Consider the following 16,441-nt stretch of genomic DNA (forward strand, 5'->3'; position numbering starts at 1 on the left):
TGAACATCAATCTAGATATAACAAACTATAGAAAGCTAAATAAGAAATGAGTAAAAAATACAATAAGTACAAAATAAGTACATTGTTGACATACTTGGCCTCCAGACCCTGTTGCATGCCTCGTCATAACTTTGGCGGAGCACAAAAAAATCAATGACATCTGGCATATCATGGTACCTGCAGAAACATTACATTACACAGTCATCAACACAAAGTTTTAATAGTATAAAACAAATCAATCTTAAAAGTAGAAATCTTACTTCACAGAGAACGACTTGTCTGTTATTTTGCCCGTTCCAGGGTCGATCTGTGTCAGTTTCAAACTACAAAGAGTTGGAGGACAAACTTCGTATTTGATCCCAGTTATCTGAACAAACTCTTGATCCTGATGATTAAACAAGGTATAAAGATCATTATAGGAGCTGGAAATGCTTTTTTAACTAAGGATATGAAGATACTGCAGTATAATATCCCTGCCTCATATCGCTAAAACTAAATGACAACCATGCCAGGCCAGAATGTTAAACTGTGACAAATCACAACATGTAACAGCTTGTAATATTACTCATTCAATTGGAGTAACTGGTTTACTTAAAAGGTATGAATATGATAGTATTTAAAAAAACAAAACAAAACACACATACTCTCAGTTGCATCTTTCTCCATGGCTGCTTATCCAAGTTAATGGGGTAAAGATTACTTCTGCATACAGCATCCACATATGCCTCATGACCTTGACGGAAGTAGATCACCTTCAAACAACAAAACACTCAAATATAATAAGATGTGTTTATTTATACTAACATTTATACTAATGTAAAAAGTTATACTGATTTTCACATAAGGGCGGCAGGCCAGTGAAAACCAACCTCGTCCCCCATTTGTGGGACAAAGGGTGACTTCCGAGGAACAACGTCAGTAATCCAGGCAGAGGGACGGAACTCGCTAGACACCTCTCTGTTCACAGCTGGCCTTGGTTTTGAACTCTGAGATTTTTAGAAGAAACAAGAGTTAAGGAAGACGAGATTCCTCTGAAACGATACCTACTCCAGTGCATAGAGTATGGACACTTCAAAGCTTGCTAATGGCCCGCTACTGTTATGAGCAGGGATGTAGCACCCCTGATCATTAGACTTTTTGATTTTATTACATATATCTCATTATTTTTTGTAATGCAATGCAGCAGACCTGTTCCTTTTCCTGTATGTACATGTAGGCTTAGAAATCACAAGCTTTCATATCTTTGATGGCTGTGGTAGTTTTGGTACCTTCAATTCCATAGAAAACAAGCAAGTCAACTTATATATTTTAACTCATATACTAAAGACAAATTTAGACACAATGTTCTAGAATTTGCTTCCCCCCCCCCCCATTTACCCTACCAGTGTGTCTTGCCAAACAATTCACCTTTGGTGTTTTGCTTTTCATCATCTTCTTGAGCTTCTGAGATGAAGCTTCTTTATCCTTGGTTTGCATTGTTTGCTCTTCTGATATCTTGTCTTCATCTGCGTCATCATCGTCGGCATCTGTGTCGTCCTGGTTGCCGTCGTCCTCGTCCTCCTCTTCCGAACTGCTAATTTGTCTGCGTGCACGTCTTCGGGAGGCCAAAGCTGGATGTACAGTGATTCCAGCATCAGCCATCCAGTCTGAACACTCGCTGGATGAGCAGCTTCAGTCAAGAACACACAAACCAGTTAGTTAGAAGAAAAAACAAACAAAACAAAACACTTTTTGCTGAACATCTGGAATTTTTTAGCTTTAGTGTCTTCCTAGACATTAACAGTTCTAATTCCAAAAATCTTTTGGAAAGTGCCAACATTGCCAGATGGGGATAAATGCATTGTCTTTGCCTGGCTCCATACTCTACGTAAATCTACTTCAGTAACTTTGTTAAATTAAAAAAGGAAAAAACTAAGAAAAAAGAAAACACATTACTATCACTGCTGGATTTAGAACAAAAAGTAATATAGTTAATCTTTGTATTTAGGGTTTGTCTTGTCTTTAGTATTCTAAAACATACAATCTGTATGCTTACCTTGAGCTGTCACTTTTCCACTCCTCTTCCTCTTCATTTGAAGAGTCCATCTCACTACCTTCCATTCCATTATCCTAAACAGTGATGCATACCATAATCAGCATATCAATACGTTTTTCAGCACAACTAGATACTAAATACTACCAAAAAGATGCAATTAATTAATCTGAAGCTAGCAATTCAACAATTATTTTTTAGGAAATATATAACATAACACAAAGTATGTCCTCATTCTTTTGGTCAAAATAAAACTGTAGATATTTCTAAATGTAAATAAAATTAATTAGATATTATAAAATTAATGTAACTGTTTAAAAAAAAAAATAAAGCTGTAATCTTGGAAGGAAAAAAAAAAGTGAAAAAAGTGAAAGTGTGTTGTACCTCAGAGGTAGCAGTCTCCTCGCCCTCTTCACAGGAGTACTCTATAAACTCCTTCACACCGTCTCTACTCACCAAATGCCTTGGTCGCTTACGGGACTGAGCTTGCTTAGTCCACACTCCGTCATCATCAGAGTCATCCTGCAGGAACAGTAATCACACAGACACATACAAATCAAGGTACTAATCAAAATGTAGCTAATTGAATACTAATTGCATGCATTAAGAATATTCCAGCATTGTTAAAGAATAAATCAGCCCTCAATTGCAGTAACATCACTACTCAATTCCAGTTATGATAGCAGCTGTGCATTACTTGTATTACTTCAGCATTATATAGAAAAATATTTTTACCCTAAATGTCCCGTGTACTATTCTGCATTTTTTTATACTGTAGAGAGTAATCTCCTCTTCCCCTTTTGCGATCCGATAAGACTCCTGAGCCCTGCAAAAGACATTAGATATGTATGTGGTTAACTTTACATATCTTTAGTTTTTTTGCTTTAGCCTTAAGGGCTACACTGCTATGTAATTTAGCGATTTGTTGCTCTGAAACACATGACAGAACTCATCAGTTAATTACAAAGTTTATGAAAAAACTGCATCTCAGAAATCAAACATATGCATACATACATTTGACATCTTCAAGACAAGTAATTTCACTCATGGATGTTTTTTGTTTGAACATGAAACATAATATAAACATAATATTAACGTAAATCCTATATTACACTATTACCAGGTTCTTAAAAAATCTCTAGTCCTCCTAAAACAGTTCACTCCAAATGAGCACATTTAATGTGTGAGAAACGATACATCTACGACACAAACTTTGCACATTGACCAATTTCGATACCATTCATGAATCAATAAACCATACATCTCATGTGGGAGAGACAAAAAGGCATTAGGATGCACTTTTTGTTTTACTTTATTGAGTAATGTTAAAACACATATAAAATGTACTGCATTGCTAGAAACAACAAAGCTGTGGCTTTTAAAAATAGTGATAGTGATTTGATTTGTTGATTTTGGACACTTCTGGGACACACTGTGTCTGCCTGCATGTGTGCCTACGCGTGTGGGAGATCATGTCTGTTGGTATTGTTCCTTAGGATTGCAGTTAAATCTTAAGTATGTCAGAAGGGGATTAGTATGCCAGTTTGGTTGTTGGTTGTTGCTGTGCAACATGTATACTTCTTTCTTTGGTCCTAAACCAGCTCTGAAAGGTGCATTCATATCCAAGAAGGCGGCTAATGCACTAACACTGGATTTGTGATTCGACTGATTTGATTCTAATGGAACTGGGAGATGTAGGTCAGTCAACTTGGTCAGTCATGTATATTAATCATCAATATATTAAACCTATAGAGGTTAAAACAGTCACAAAGCTGCTACAAAACAAAGTAAGTCAGTTTAGAATGTCAGATTATATAAACTGTTTACCAAAAATAGTGAATTTACTGGTGTTTTCTATTTTGTAATGGCACAGTGCAATAGTGGGGTGGTATTATTTATAGAAAAACAAAGATCGGCTGATGGTTAGCATTGGGGGGGGGCTCTACCTATATGCACTGGGAGTTAGTTCAGGCACCACAACTCTGCGACGCCAGGCCTGCAGGTCTCTCTCTGTAGCAATCTGACTGCGAGGGGCATTCTGATGCATCTGCCGCACCCCCTCCACCTGGCCACTGCGCCGAAGCCCAACATTAGGGGGAGACTGAACTTCCAAACGTTCATTTAGAGACACTGCATGAGGGGTGGGGGGGGATTAGGGGTCAGAAACACAATCTTAAACACAAAATATACAACTTTGCACAGACCTTTTTAAAATTAGTTAAAACGTTGTTCATTACTCCAAACAGTACATTTCTGAAACCATTTGAACGGCATTCTTCCATGTTATTTGTTTGGTTTTAAAGTAAAGTTTTAGCTTTTTTTTTTTTAACTATACACTACAACTAGACACTGTTTAAGGCGGTCAAGTTTCTCATTGCCTTAGGGGTGAAGTAACCGCCAAATTAACCTGAGGTTTCAGTAAGCTATGCCAACAGGAAACACAAAGAAAAATGGTTACATATGATATGCATAATGTGCAGGTGCAAGCTATACCAGTCACTCAACAGTGGTTCATCCAAGACACAAATTCAATATTTTTTATTCACAATTACACTTTATCTACGCTCTGCCCACAAATATTCTCCATTTTGGCTAATGTAAACCTCATCCCTGTCTACATAACAAAAATAACATAGTACACCAATCTATTCTAAAAGTTTTAACATATGAAAATAAACATTTGGAATGAACACTGCAAATATATGCAAATTGAGGTGTTGCCCCAGTTTTTAATAAGCTTAATCCCAATCGTAATATATTGGACTGTTCTGTAAAGTTTGTTTAACCTCAACAGCAGCCAGACAGTTCAGTGGTAAAAATCTTTAACAACTGTATAATCAAAAGGGCTGAAAAGTACCTCTTCTGGGAGTACCTGGGGCAGCAACAGCCTGTTGCCCAGCTTGCCCATCCTGCTGCTCCTGGAGCTGGCGGATGGCATCATCAAGAATGCTTCGGCGAGCCTGAAGTTCCTCACTCTCAGCTGGCTGCTGACTGATTACCTGCTCCACCACCTCACCATCACCTGCACCAACATGATGTGAATTATATGAAGAAGTTTTGTAAATACCATAACATTCTAAAGACTACTGCATTTTGAACCAGTTGCAGACAAGACTGTGTTGACTGATCTCAAAATTGGAGGATTTACAATGAGCAATGTGTCAATCAATAAAAGCATCAATCACAGTACCACAAACACAACCGTGCCTACATGATCACTAAAGAGTAGTGTTGTCATGATACCAAACTCATCTCAATAAAAAAACTGAAATGATACAGCAAAAACCAAAAACATCAGGAAAAGTAACAAAAAAAACAGATGATCGAACACAAAAATTATTTTAAAGTTGTTGTTTTTTTTTAATTAATACACAGAAAAGTCTGTATCTGTCTGTCTGTCTGTCTGTCTCAAGTAAATAAACACAACAGCGTTATCGAGGTCGTCCAAAATTACCAACATCATAAATTTATCATAGGATAAGTTGATAGCGTAATTATCAACTTATGAGCACAGATTTCTGCAATGTCTTACTTGTTGCAACATAACCCAGCTGTGGAACCAGGTGTTCATCTGCAAAGTTCTCTCTCCCTGGCACCAGTCTCTGATACTTCGGAGGATGAGGATTACCGTCCACATCTACCAGGAAGGGTGGGGGCATGAGGTGAGGAGCCTGCTGAGTTTGCTCGTCCAGGACGAAACCATTGGAGTCTCTGATTAATGGTCGGTAGTCAGTGTGAAAAAACACCTGATCTGGAAGCTAAAGAATGTTTATATAAAATAACTCAATCAATCAATCAATCAAATCTGGTGAGGCATTGTAATCATGATGTTTAACAAAGAGGTTGTTCACAGTAACTCAGACATGCCAACAACTCCGAAATGTGCCGCCATCAGTATCGTTAAGATTTACAGTACAGTTAAGACACACGCCCAAACTCTGTTAACATATACTTTTCTGTTGGTCAAAAGAAAGGGTTTAATTAATTTATTTGAATCAGATAAGTGATTTTAGTCGAAAAGTAATACAGGTGCTGGTCATAAAATTAGAAAGAAAAAGTTGATTTATTTCAGTAATTCCATCCAAGAAGTAAAACTTGTATATTATATTTATTCATTACACACAGACTGATGCATTTCATATGTTTATTTCTTTTAATTTTGATGGTTATAACTGACAACTAATGAAAACCTCAGTATCTCAGAAAATTAGAATATTGGGAAAAGGTTCAAAATTGAAGACACCTGGTGCCACACTCTAATCAGCTGATTAACTCAAAACACCTGCAAAGGCCTTTAAATGGTCTCTTAGTCTAGTTCTGTTCTGCTACACAATCATGGGGAAGACTGCTGACTTGACAGTTGTCCAAAAGACAACCACTGACACCTTGCACAAGGAGGGCAAGACACAAAAGGTCCTTGCTAAAGAGGCTGGCTATTCATAGAGCTCTGTGTCCAAGCACATTAATAGAGAGGGGAAGGGAAGGAAAAGATGTGGTAGAAAAAAAAAAAAAAAGTGTACAAGCAATAGGGATAACCACACCCTGGAGAGGATTGTGAAACAAAACCCATTCAAAGATGTGGGGGAGATTCACAAAGAGTGGACTGCAGCTAGAGCTGGGGGATATATGACAAATATCGATATTGTCGATAGTATTTTGTACACGATTTTGAAAATGACCATATTCGTTATATCGAGTATGCCGAGGATACGCTGGTTTCCATCTCAGTACGTTCAAAATAGTGCACAAATGTCCTGTTCAGCTCATACGCACATACGCTCGCCCCTTCAAACCACGCTGCCCTTCTATTGTTCATGTATGGCGCGGTAGAGGTTCTCAGCACATTTATCACACTCCCTCAGGTGTGCCTTTCTGATAACTGTGAGTAAGTCAACAATGGACAAAAATAAAACCAGTGGTAAAGCTTTAATTCCAAAAAAGCGCATGCATGGGTCAGTTGTGTGGAAGTGGTTTGGCTTTTGCAGGGATGATGCTGAACAGAGTATTTTGTGCAAATAGTGCAGTAAAAACGTTGCAACAAAAGGTAGCAGCACAACAAATTTATTTCATCATCTCAAACTACACCATCCACAGCAGTTTGTTGAGGCGGTGAAATACCACGAAGAGGAGCAGACCAAGTCAGATAAAACCCCCTCCTCTGTCAGAGGAAAGCAAGTAACACTGGCAGCTTCTTTTTCGAGAGTTATACCATATGAGAAAACCAGTAAAATGTGGCAAGAAATAACGTGTGTGGCATACTATTTGGTTAGAGACATGGTGCCTTTAAAGCACAACGGATAAAGAAAGATTCAAGAGGTTACTTAAAATTATTGACTACAAGTACGAGCTTCCTGGACGTAAATACTTTACGAAGCAGGCACTGCCTAAACTGCATAATGACGTTCAAAATGAGATTTCACAAGCGTCATCACGAGCTACGTACTTCACCACCACCACATATTTGTGGTCGAGTAGAACATGTGAACCATATATAAGCCTTACAGTACATTACATTGAAGATTGGACGCTAAAGAGTTACTGCCTGCAAACCTTCTACTTTCCAAATGACCACACAGCTGAAATCACTGCACAAGGACTAAAAGATGCTCTAAAATTCTGGGGATTACAAGAGCAACAGCAAGTCTGTATCACAACGGACAATATATTTATGGCATTTAGCTGACGCTCTTATCCAGAGCGACTTACATAGTTACACATATATAATGCGAGCAACATTGTTAAAGCCATCAGCTTGAACAAACAAATCAGGTTACAGTGTTTTGGTCATTGCTTGCATTTAGCAATTGGTAAGTAACATTAATCTCAAGTTATAATGAGAGAGCTAGCAGCAACATTCTATAATACTGGAACTTCTCCATGACTAAAGTAAACAGTGCCTTGGCAACCTGCTCTGAAAAAATACTCATGTTTCACCAGGTGAGATATCATTAGGTATCTGATAAATATGGAAGTACATTCCATCAACATCTTAGTCTGCCTGCGCACTAACTCATCACAGAGTCTCCTACCAGGTGGGTTGGAGTTAGATAATGCAGCATGTTCTTTTTTGTGTTATAAATAAACAGGAATACTTAAATTATATTTTGTTATGGTTTACATAATATCGCATCGTATCGTATATCGCCATTTCTTTTAGACATATCGAGAGTCCCCGTCCCCGTCCCCCATATCACCCAGCCCTAACTGCAGCTGCAACTGAGTCAGTGCTTCAAGAACCACCACGCACAGACGTATGCAAGACATGGGTTTCAGCTGTTGCATTCCTTGTGTCAAGCCACTCTTGAACAAGAGACGGCGTCAGAAGCCAACAAAAAGGACTGAGCTGTTGCTATGTGGTCCAAAGTTATGTTCTCTGATGAAAGTAAATTTTGCATTTCCTTTGAAAATCAATGTCCCAGAGTCTGAAGGAAGAGAGGAGATGCACAGAATCCATGTTGCTTCAGGTCCAGTGTAAAGTTTCCACAGTCAGTGATGGTTTGGGGTGCCATGTCATCTGCTGGTGTTGGTCCACTGTGTTTTCTGAGGTCCAAGGTCAACACAGCCATCTACCAGGAAGTTTTAGAGCACTTCATGCTTCCTGCTGCAGACCAACTCTATGGAGATGCAGATTTCATTTTCCAACAGGAATTGGCACCTGCACACAGTGCCAAAGCTACCAGTATCTGATTTAAGGACCATGATATCCCCCTATTCTTTATTGGCCAGCAAACTCGCCTGACCTTAACCCCATAGAAAATCTATGGGGTACTGTGAAGAGGAAGATGCGATACCCCAGACCCAACAATGCAGAAGAGCTAAGGGCCACTATCAGAGCAACCTGGGCTCTCATAACACCTGAGCAGTGCCACAGACTGATCGACTCCATGCCACGCCACATTGCTGCAGTAATCCAGGATAAAGGAGCCCAAACTAAGTATTGAGTGCTGTAGATGCTCATACTTTTCATGTACATACTTTCATTTGGCCAACATTTCTAAAAATATTTTATAAAATAAATAATTAAAATTTGGGGTTTATTAGTTGTCAGTTATAACCATCAAAATTAAAAGAAATAAACACTTGAAATATATCAGTCTGTGTGTAATGGATGAACATAATATACAAGTTTCACTTTTTGAATGGAATTACTGAAATAAATCAACTTTTTCATGATATTCTAATTTTATGACCAGCACCTGTATATTGCTCTGTCTTGCACACTGATCTCACAGAAGAGCTACTTTAGCACAAATGCTGAAAAGATTGTTTTTTGGGGTCCATGACTTAACTATTTAAGGGGGGCATTCACAATATTACTTAGGTGGTTTTAATGTTCTGGCTGAGCATTTAAAATGCAGGCCAAGATTCAAGAAATCTAAGCTGTGTACCACTTTTGCACCACAATATTAAGATGTGGGTAAAATTACATAGCACTGCAGCCATTTGGGAGAAAAACTATGGACACAAACCACAGGACAGAAAAGAACTGTGAAAAACTATTTGCTAATAGAGTTTATTAAAACAATTATTTATATAAATAATAAATTATATCAAAAAACAAACAAAAAAAAAACAGGGGTGTCCAAACTCTTGTTGTTGGGGGCCAGATCTATGTAATAAACCAGATAAAATCTAAGAGTGGGAGAATCTGGTGGTGACTGAGAAGAGCATTTCAAGTTCCAACTGCACTTCCTCCTGTACTCCTTCCACATCAACAGAGAAAGGGCTTGAGAACACTTAAATGTCTCTTTCAATAGCTTTTTCAATAAATTGAATTGATGGCTGGATGAAAGATGCAAGAGTCTGTCTGGATCCCAGAAACTCACTCAGCACACACACTAATTACAAGCAAACAGGTCACAGGTGAGGATGTTACCTTTAGTAGCCATTCAAACCCATTTGTGTCAACTTCTGTGCATGTTATCAGGATAAAATCACCAGGGTATGTGAACTTTTGATCAGGGTCATTTGGATGTTTTTGGTTGTCATTATGATTTAAAACACAGTTGTTTGACAATAAATGGCTTCACACAACCACTAACCATGAGTGGGAAAAAAAATTGTGTTATCATTCATATTCTCTGAAAAAAACATTCTGTAAACTATGTAAACTTTTGAGCACAACTGTATATGCCTTATATTATTAACAACTCCAAAGTCAATGAAGGAAATAATTTTTCATAAATTTCAAATTAAGTAAAATTTGCCACTACATGTACCCAAACGATCAGAAACATTAAATGTAGTTATTGTTCTGAAAAGGAGATGGGAACCATTTCAGTTTTACATGAAAGTGACCCAGTGTTCATGTTTGCTTAGTAGTGAGCCAACTTTCACTTTTGTTTTCTGAAATACCTCCCAAACCGTTTCAAAATGTTAACGGGCTGCAAACAGCCCAAAGTTTGGACACCCATGTTTTACACAGATCTAAACAGTCTGGTTTTGTAATAAATTGTAAAGAAACAAACCTTTTCATAGGGCCTAGAACTTCCAAACCCGAAAATCACCAGATGACCATGAGAGTCCGTGCAGGCAAAGCGGTGACCATCAGGAGTGAATTTGCAGTCAAATACAGCACCATGTCCTTGCCCTTCAATCTGCCCAGAAAGCATTAAAAAGACTTCAGCTTAATACTCTCAAAGTTCAATAAATTAAAAGCTCTATTTGCATTTACTGCAATGGACTAAAAGTGAAAAAGTGAATTACACTCCCCACCTGTAAGGGAGCACAGGAACAAAACGTCTTACTTTCTCTTGAAAAAGAAAGTGTTTGAGGTTACAGAATGTCAGTTCCATGCGCCAAACAAGGAACAAGAAAATACATGACATTCTAAGGTCCTTTAAAAGCTAGATTAAATGCAGTATTTTTTTCATTGCGATTCTTCTCAAAATATTCTAAGAATGTAGTATTGTGTATTGAATCAAACTGGTCATTTTATTCCTATCATGCCCCTGATCGTTGATACCTTCAAGGTAAACTCACTTGCTAAATACAGATTTTAAAAACTATAGGCAACTGTAAACCACATGAATAAACTTCAAATGTATGCAGGGTTAAACTGGGATACTGTACCATGTTGAAGTAATGCTGGGTCTTGGTGCCTTTCACAAGGTCCCATATGAAAACATTCCCATCATGTCCTGCAGAAAGCATAACTCTGAAGTCATACGGATGTGGCTCTACCACAAATACTTCTGCCTCATGACCCTGTAAAGAGTGAATCAAGTTACTGTTTGTTTCACATCAGCAACATAACCGTGGCAATAGCCTATGGCTTACTACACCACAAACAATAAAAGTGGCCTCACCCATGCCTGCAGCAAAACTTCATTCTTAAAATATGGACCATATAAATCTGATATAAACTGATATTGCTCAACATTCTCTGCTCTCCATAAATCCACTCAGAACTAACTCAGTCTCTTTACCTTCTCTGAGTAAAGGGCTACCTACTCATACAGCCTGACCTGCTCGAAGACTAAGATACACCTGTCTTATACAACACAGTCACCGCTACTCATTTGTCCTTACAAGTTGAAACCAGCCAAGGACCTGTTGGACCATAATCTGTGACCACCAAATTATGTGATCTCAGAAGGTAGTTTGAGATTTCTAACTGCGTGCATGGGCATTTTATGTAGATTATGTGTTGTGAGCAGATTGAGTCAGCAGACTCCCAATTTTTTTTATCTTCATATTCAGCATGGTGGTTAGTCCACAGATGGTAAAATGTTTGTTAACTTCAGTTGCAACCCATTTTCAACATGGTTTGCAGAAGGCAGTCTTTTGAGAAACCTCTGTGAAACCTTTTCAAAGCAAAACCACTTACAATCTAGTGAGGACATGTCTAGCAACTAAATCCAACAACGCAGACTAGCAGGGTTTTGTCTCCTAAAGCAGTTTGTTCTTATTTTTAACTCCAGTCATTCATAGACAGAACGCTAGCTTGTGTTGCAATGAACTTGTAGGCTATGCTAGAGCACCGCATGCACTATATGCTATGCCCTTTCAGAGTTGGGTGGAAGCTTTTTTCATTGGCTCTGGTTAGGAGTCAACAACAGCTGTAATAGAGTGTTATACAGTGGGGAAATATTTAGTATTTCAGAAGTATTTAGTCAGTCACCAATTGTGCAAGTTCTCCAACTTAAAAAAAAAAAAAGAGAGAGATGTAATTGACATCATAGGTAGACCTTAACTATGAGAGACAAAATGAGAAAATCTGAAAATCACATTGTCTGATTTTTAAAGAATTTATTTGCAAATAATGGTGGAAAATAAGTATTTGGTCCCCTACAAACAAGCAAGATTTCTGGCTGTCACAGACCTGTAACAACATCTTTAAGAGGCTTCTCTGTCCTCCACTCATTACCTGTATTAATGGCACCTGTTTGAACTCGTTAACAGTATAAAAGACACCTGCCCACAACCTCAAACAGTCACACTCCAAACTCCACTATGGTGAAGACCAAAGAGCTGTCGAAGGACACCAGAAACAAAATTGTAGACCTGCACCAGGCTGGGAAGACTGAATCTGCAATAGGCAAGCAGCTTTTTGTGAAGAAATCTACTGTGGGAGCAATAATCAGAAAATGGGAGACCTACAAGACCACTGCTAATCTCCCTCGATCAGGGGCTCCACCCAAGATCTCAGCCCGTGGGGTCAAAATGATCACAAGAACGGTGAAAAAAATCCTAGAACCACACAGGGGGACCTAGTGAATGACCTGCAGAAAGCTGGGACCAACGTTACAAAGGCTACTGTCAGTAACAGACTACGCCGCCAGGGACTCAGATCTTGCAGTGCCAGACGTGTTCCCCTGCTTAAGCCAATACATATCCGGGTGCATCCGAAGTTTGCTAGAGAGTATTTGGATGTTCCGGAAGAGTATTGGGAGAATGTCTTATGGTTAGATGAAACCAAAGTAGAACTGTTTGGTACAAACACAACTCGTTGTGTTTGGAGGAGAGTGAATGCTGAGTTGCATCCAAAGAACACCATACCAACTGTGAAGCATGGGGGTGGCAACATCATGCTTTGGGGCCTTTTCTCTAAAAAGGGACTAGGACGACTGGTCCTTAAGAATGAATGGGGCCATGTATTGTGAGATTTTGAGTGCAAACCTCCTTCCATCAACAAGGGCACTGAAGATGAAACGTGGCTGGGTCTTTCAGCATGACAATGATCCCAAGCACACTGCCAGGGCAACAAAGGAGTGGCTTCATAAGAAGCATTTCAAGGTCCTGGAGATCTCCAGATCTCAACCCCATAGAAAACCTTTGGAGGGAGTTGAAAGTCTGTGTTGCCCGCCGACAGCCCCAAAACATCACTGCTCTAGAGGAGATCTGCATGGAGGAATGTGCCAACATGCCACCAACGGTGTGTGCCAACCTTGTGAAGACTTACAGAAAACGTTTGACCTCTGTCATTGCCAACAAAGGATATATAACAAAGTATTGAGATGAACTTTTGTTATTGACCAAATACTTATTTTCCACCATTATTTGCAAATAAATAAAAAAAAAAAATCAGACAGTGATTTTCTGAATTTTTTTCCCCCTCATTTTGTCTCTCATAGTTGAGGTCTACCTTTGATGTCAATTACAGGCCTCTCTCATCTTTTTAAGTGGGGGAACTTGCACAATTGGTGACTGACTAAATACTTTTTTCCCCACTGTATATTTAGTGTAGTGCAAAGTATATATAAATATGTATACAAATAAATATGTAGAAATGGAGCAGCTTTTTTATGTAGACTTCAGCAGTTTTATGACATGTGGAAAGAAGCTGTTTTTGAACCTGGCTGTTCTGCATTGAAGACTACAAAAGTGCTTTCCAGAGGCCAGCAGCAAAAACAGTCCATGGTGAGGGTGGGAGGGGTCTCTGTGTATATTATGGGCTCTGGCCGAACAGCGTCTTGTCGCAATATCCTGTATGGGAGGATATGAAGTCCCAATACTTTTCTCAGGTATCTTTACCTCCCTCTGCAGGGACTTCCAGTACAGCAGGCTACAGAGAACTGGTCAGTATGCTCTCTATAGTACCTCTGTAGAAGGTGGTGAGAATCAAGGGGGAGGTCTGCTCTTCGCATCCATCTCAGGAAGTGCATGCACCGATGAGCTCTCCAGGGCTTCAGTGTGAGTGGACCAAGTCAAAGTGTCTGATCTGTACACCAGAAACTTGGTTTTGCTGACCATCTCCACTGCCAGGGCCAGGTTGTTAGTTTATACCAGTCAACCAGATGGTTCACCTCATCTCTGTAGTCCAGGTCATCCTGGATTAGGCCCACAACTGTTGTATCGTCTGCAAACTTCACAATGTGGTTGGTAGTGGACCTGGGCCCGCAGTCATGGGTCATCAGAGTGAACAGCAATGAGCTCAGGACACAGCCCTGAGGGGAGCCAGTGCTTAAAGAGGACACTCGAGAAGTTGGTGCACACCAGCACAGACGGAGGTCTGTTTGTTGAGAAGTATAACAGCCAGTTACACAGGTGAGTGTTGAAGGTGAGTGTTTTCTTATCAGGCGTTGAGGGATGATCATGTTAAACACTGTGCTAAAGTCCAGAAACAGCATGGTACTTGTGTATTCTTTCTTCTAAGCTCAGGTGAAGTACAGGGAATATAGCATCCTCTTCTGAATGATTTGGGCAGTAAGCAAACTGGTTCAGGTCACATGTGGGAAGGATTCTGGAAGTAATGTGGTCTTTTACCAGCCTCTCGAAAAACTTTATCCTGATAGGGGTAAGTGCTACAAGGCGGTAATCGTTGAGTGAGAAGATTGTGGATTTTTTTGGCCACTGGCATGATTGTAGGAGTATGTAGGCATGATGGTACAGCAGCCTCTTCCAGCGAGGTACTGAAGAGGTCTGAGGGAACCTCAGACAGCTGATCGGCACATTCCTTAAGCACCCGTTCTGGAATATTGGCGGGGGCCGCCACTTTCTGGGAGTTCACTCTCCTCAGTGTTTTTCAGCCCTTCGCCGTATCCAGGTAGGGTATTGCCCTGAATGCCTCTTTAAATTGCTGCAGGCCAGGACTTGTGTGCTTTCCCCTGGTTGCAAATTTCACATACTGATGGCAATGAAGAACAACACCGATCATATCGGTGTGATTAAAGTCCCATGCCACAATGAAAGCCTCTGGATGAGTAGATTGCAGTTGACTGATGGAATGGTAGATTCCAGGACCACAGGCTGCTGGATGTAGCCAATGTAGCAGTCCAAGGCTGCATAGAAGGTCAAGATTGGTTGAAGCAACAGGTCCCCAAATACTTGATTTTCTTACATCCATCTCCTGACGACCATGTGCAGATTTTCAGTGTTTGCGCTGCAGTTTTGCTATAAAACAAACTAAAACTACTAAAGCTTGCTCAAGCTCCTTTTCCACATAATATACACAACATGCCAATCCACACAGGATTAATATAACTTGATGTTTTACGGTTAATTTTACCACAAAAGTTGCGGTCTTTACTGATACTGTATTTTGCACAGCTTGTGGCACAAATGCTGTAATCAGCAGTCACAAAGAGCGAGCTAGCTAGCTACCTAACCAACATTATTATTTTCTTAGGATTCATGATGCAAATTAATTACTGCTTTACAAGATTAACATTAACATCTTTTAGTGACATATGTGGTCACTCTTCATTATCTCCCACCAGTAATTGTGAACTCAAGTAGTTTATTTTGGATACTTTGAGTTTTACCTTTAAGACATGCAGCAACTGCCCTGTGTAGGAATTCCACACTTTGAGGAGATGATTGTTGACAGCAGTGATGACAGTGTTGTCATGGCAATCCCATGACACCATGGTGACCTTGGGTTTGAAAAAACATTCTTCTGCTGCTGGTACAGAGCTGTGGTGAATCCAAGAGACCGGGGAGGGGTTACATTATATACACACACTTTTAGAGTCATGTCTATGAAACGAAGAACATAATTGAAAAGAGTTGTGAAAACCTTATACCCAGGCAGTGTAGCTGACATGTCCAGCAAAATGCTTTTCCACTGATGCCTCTGATGCAGCTGCCAGATGCGAGCAGTGCCATCACGACTGCCACTGACAAACCTGAGAGACAGTTCAATTTATGACTTTACAATAATTTCCCCAAAAAATAAAATTTTTGGCTGAGCCACAATTACCATATTTTTATTTACTGTTTTTTTTTTTCAAACAATTCAAACTGCCACTATCTACCATTCAGAGAAAACTTATAACAAACATGCGCAAAAAGCAAAGTGCATTTCAATTTTTAATTTTGTTTCTTTTGAACCCTTCAAAAGAAACAAAATTGTATTTTCAGACAGGTCTGTAAAATCTCCACATACCTCTCTCCTGTATTGCAAAACTGGATACTATCAACCTTGTCCTAGGAAACCAACAAAAACTGTGGGTAGAAGGCTAGAAC

The 16,441-nt window shown here is 39.5% G+C and overlaps 1 protein-coding gene across 1 annotated transcript in view; it reads right to left on the reverse strand.

The window, feature by feature from the left end:
- brwd1 (bromodomain and WD repeat domain containing 1) overlaps positions 1-16,441 on the reverse strand; it is a 38,439-nt gene that overhangs the window by 15,569 nt on the left and 6,429 nt on the right. The window contains exons 12-27 of the mRNA XM_072669227.1: positions 16,362-16,402; positions 16,000-16,101; positions 15,739-15,889; positions 11,105-11,239; positions 10,501-10,629; positions 5,565-5,790; positions 4,890-5,054; positions 3,979-4,162; positions 2,768-2,858; positions 2,417-2,554; positions 2,036-2,109; positions 1,408-1,669; positions 870-986; positions 645-752; positions 261-385; positions 95-177 (exon numbers count right to left, since the gene is read on the reverse strand). Coding sequence (XP_072525328.1) covers positions 95-177; positions 261-385; positions 645-752; positions 870-986; positions 1,408-1,669; positions 2,036-2,109; positions 2,417-2,554; positions 2,768-2,858; positions 3,979-4,162; positions 4,890-5,054; positions 5,565-5,790; positions 10,501-10,629; positions 11,105-11,239; positions 15,739-15,889; positions 16,000-16,101; positions 16,362-16,402 — 2,131 coding nt within the window. The remainder of the gene's footprint in view (positions 1-94; positions 178-260; positions 386-644; positions 753-869; positions 987-1,407; positions 1,670-2,035; positions 2,110-2,416; positions 2,555-2,767; positions 2,859-3,978; positions 4,163-4,889; positions 5,055-5,564; positions 5,791-10,500; positions 10,630-11,104; positions 11,240-15,738; positions 15,890-15,999; positions 16,102-16,361; positions 16,403-16,441) is intronic.

This window comes from Salminus brasiliensis, chromosome 23 (assembly GCF_030463535.1).
Source record: "Salminus brasiliensis chromosome 23, fSalBra1.hap2, whole genome shotgun sequence".
Taxonomy (NCBI): Eukaryota; Metazoa; Chordata; class Actinopteri; order Characiformes; family Bryconidae; genus Salminus; species Salminus brasiliensis.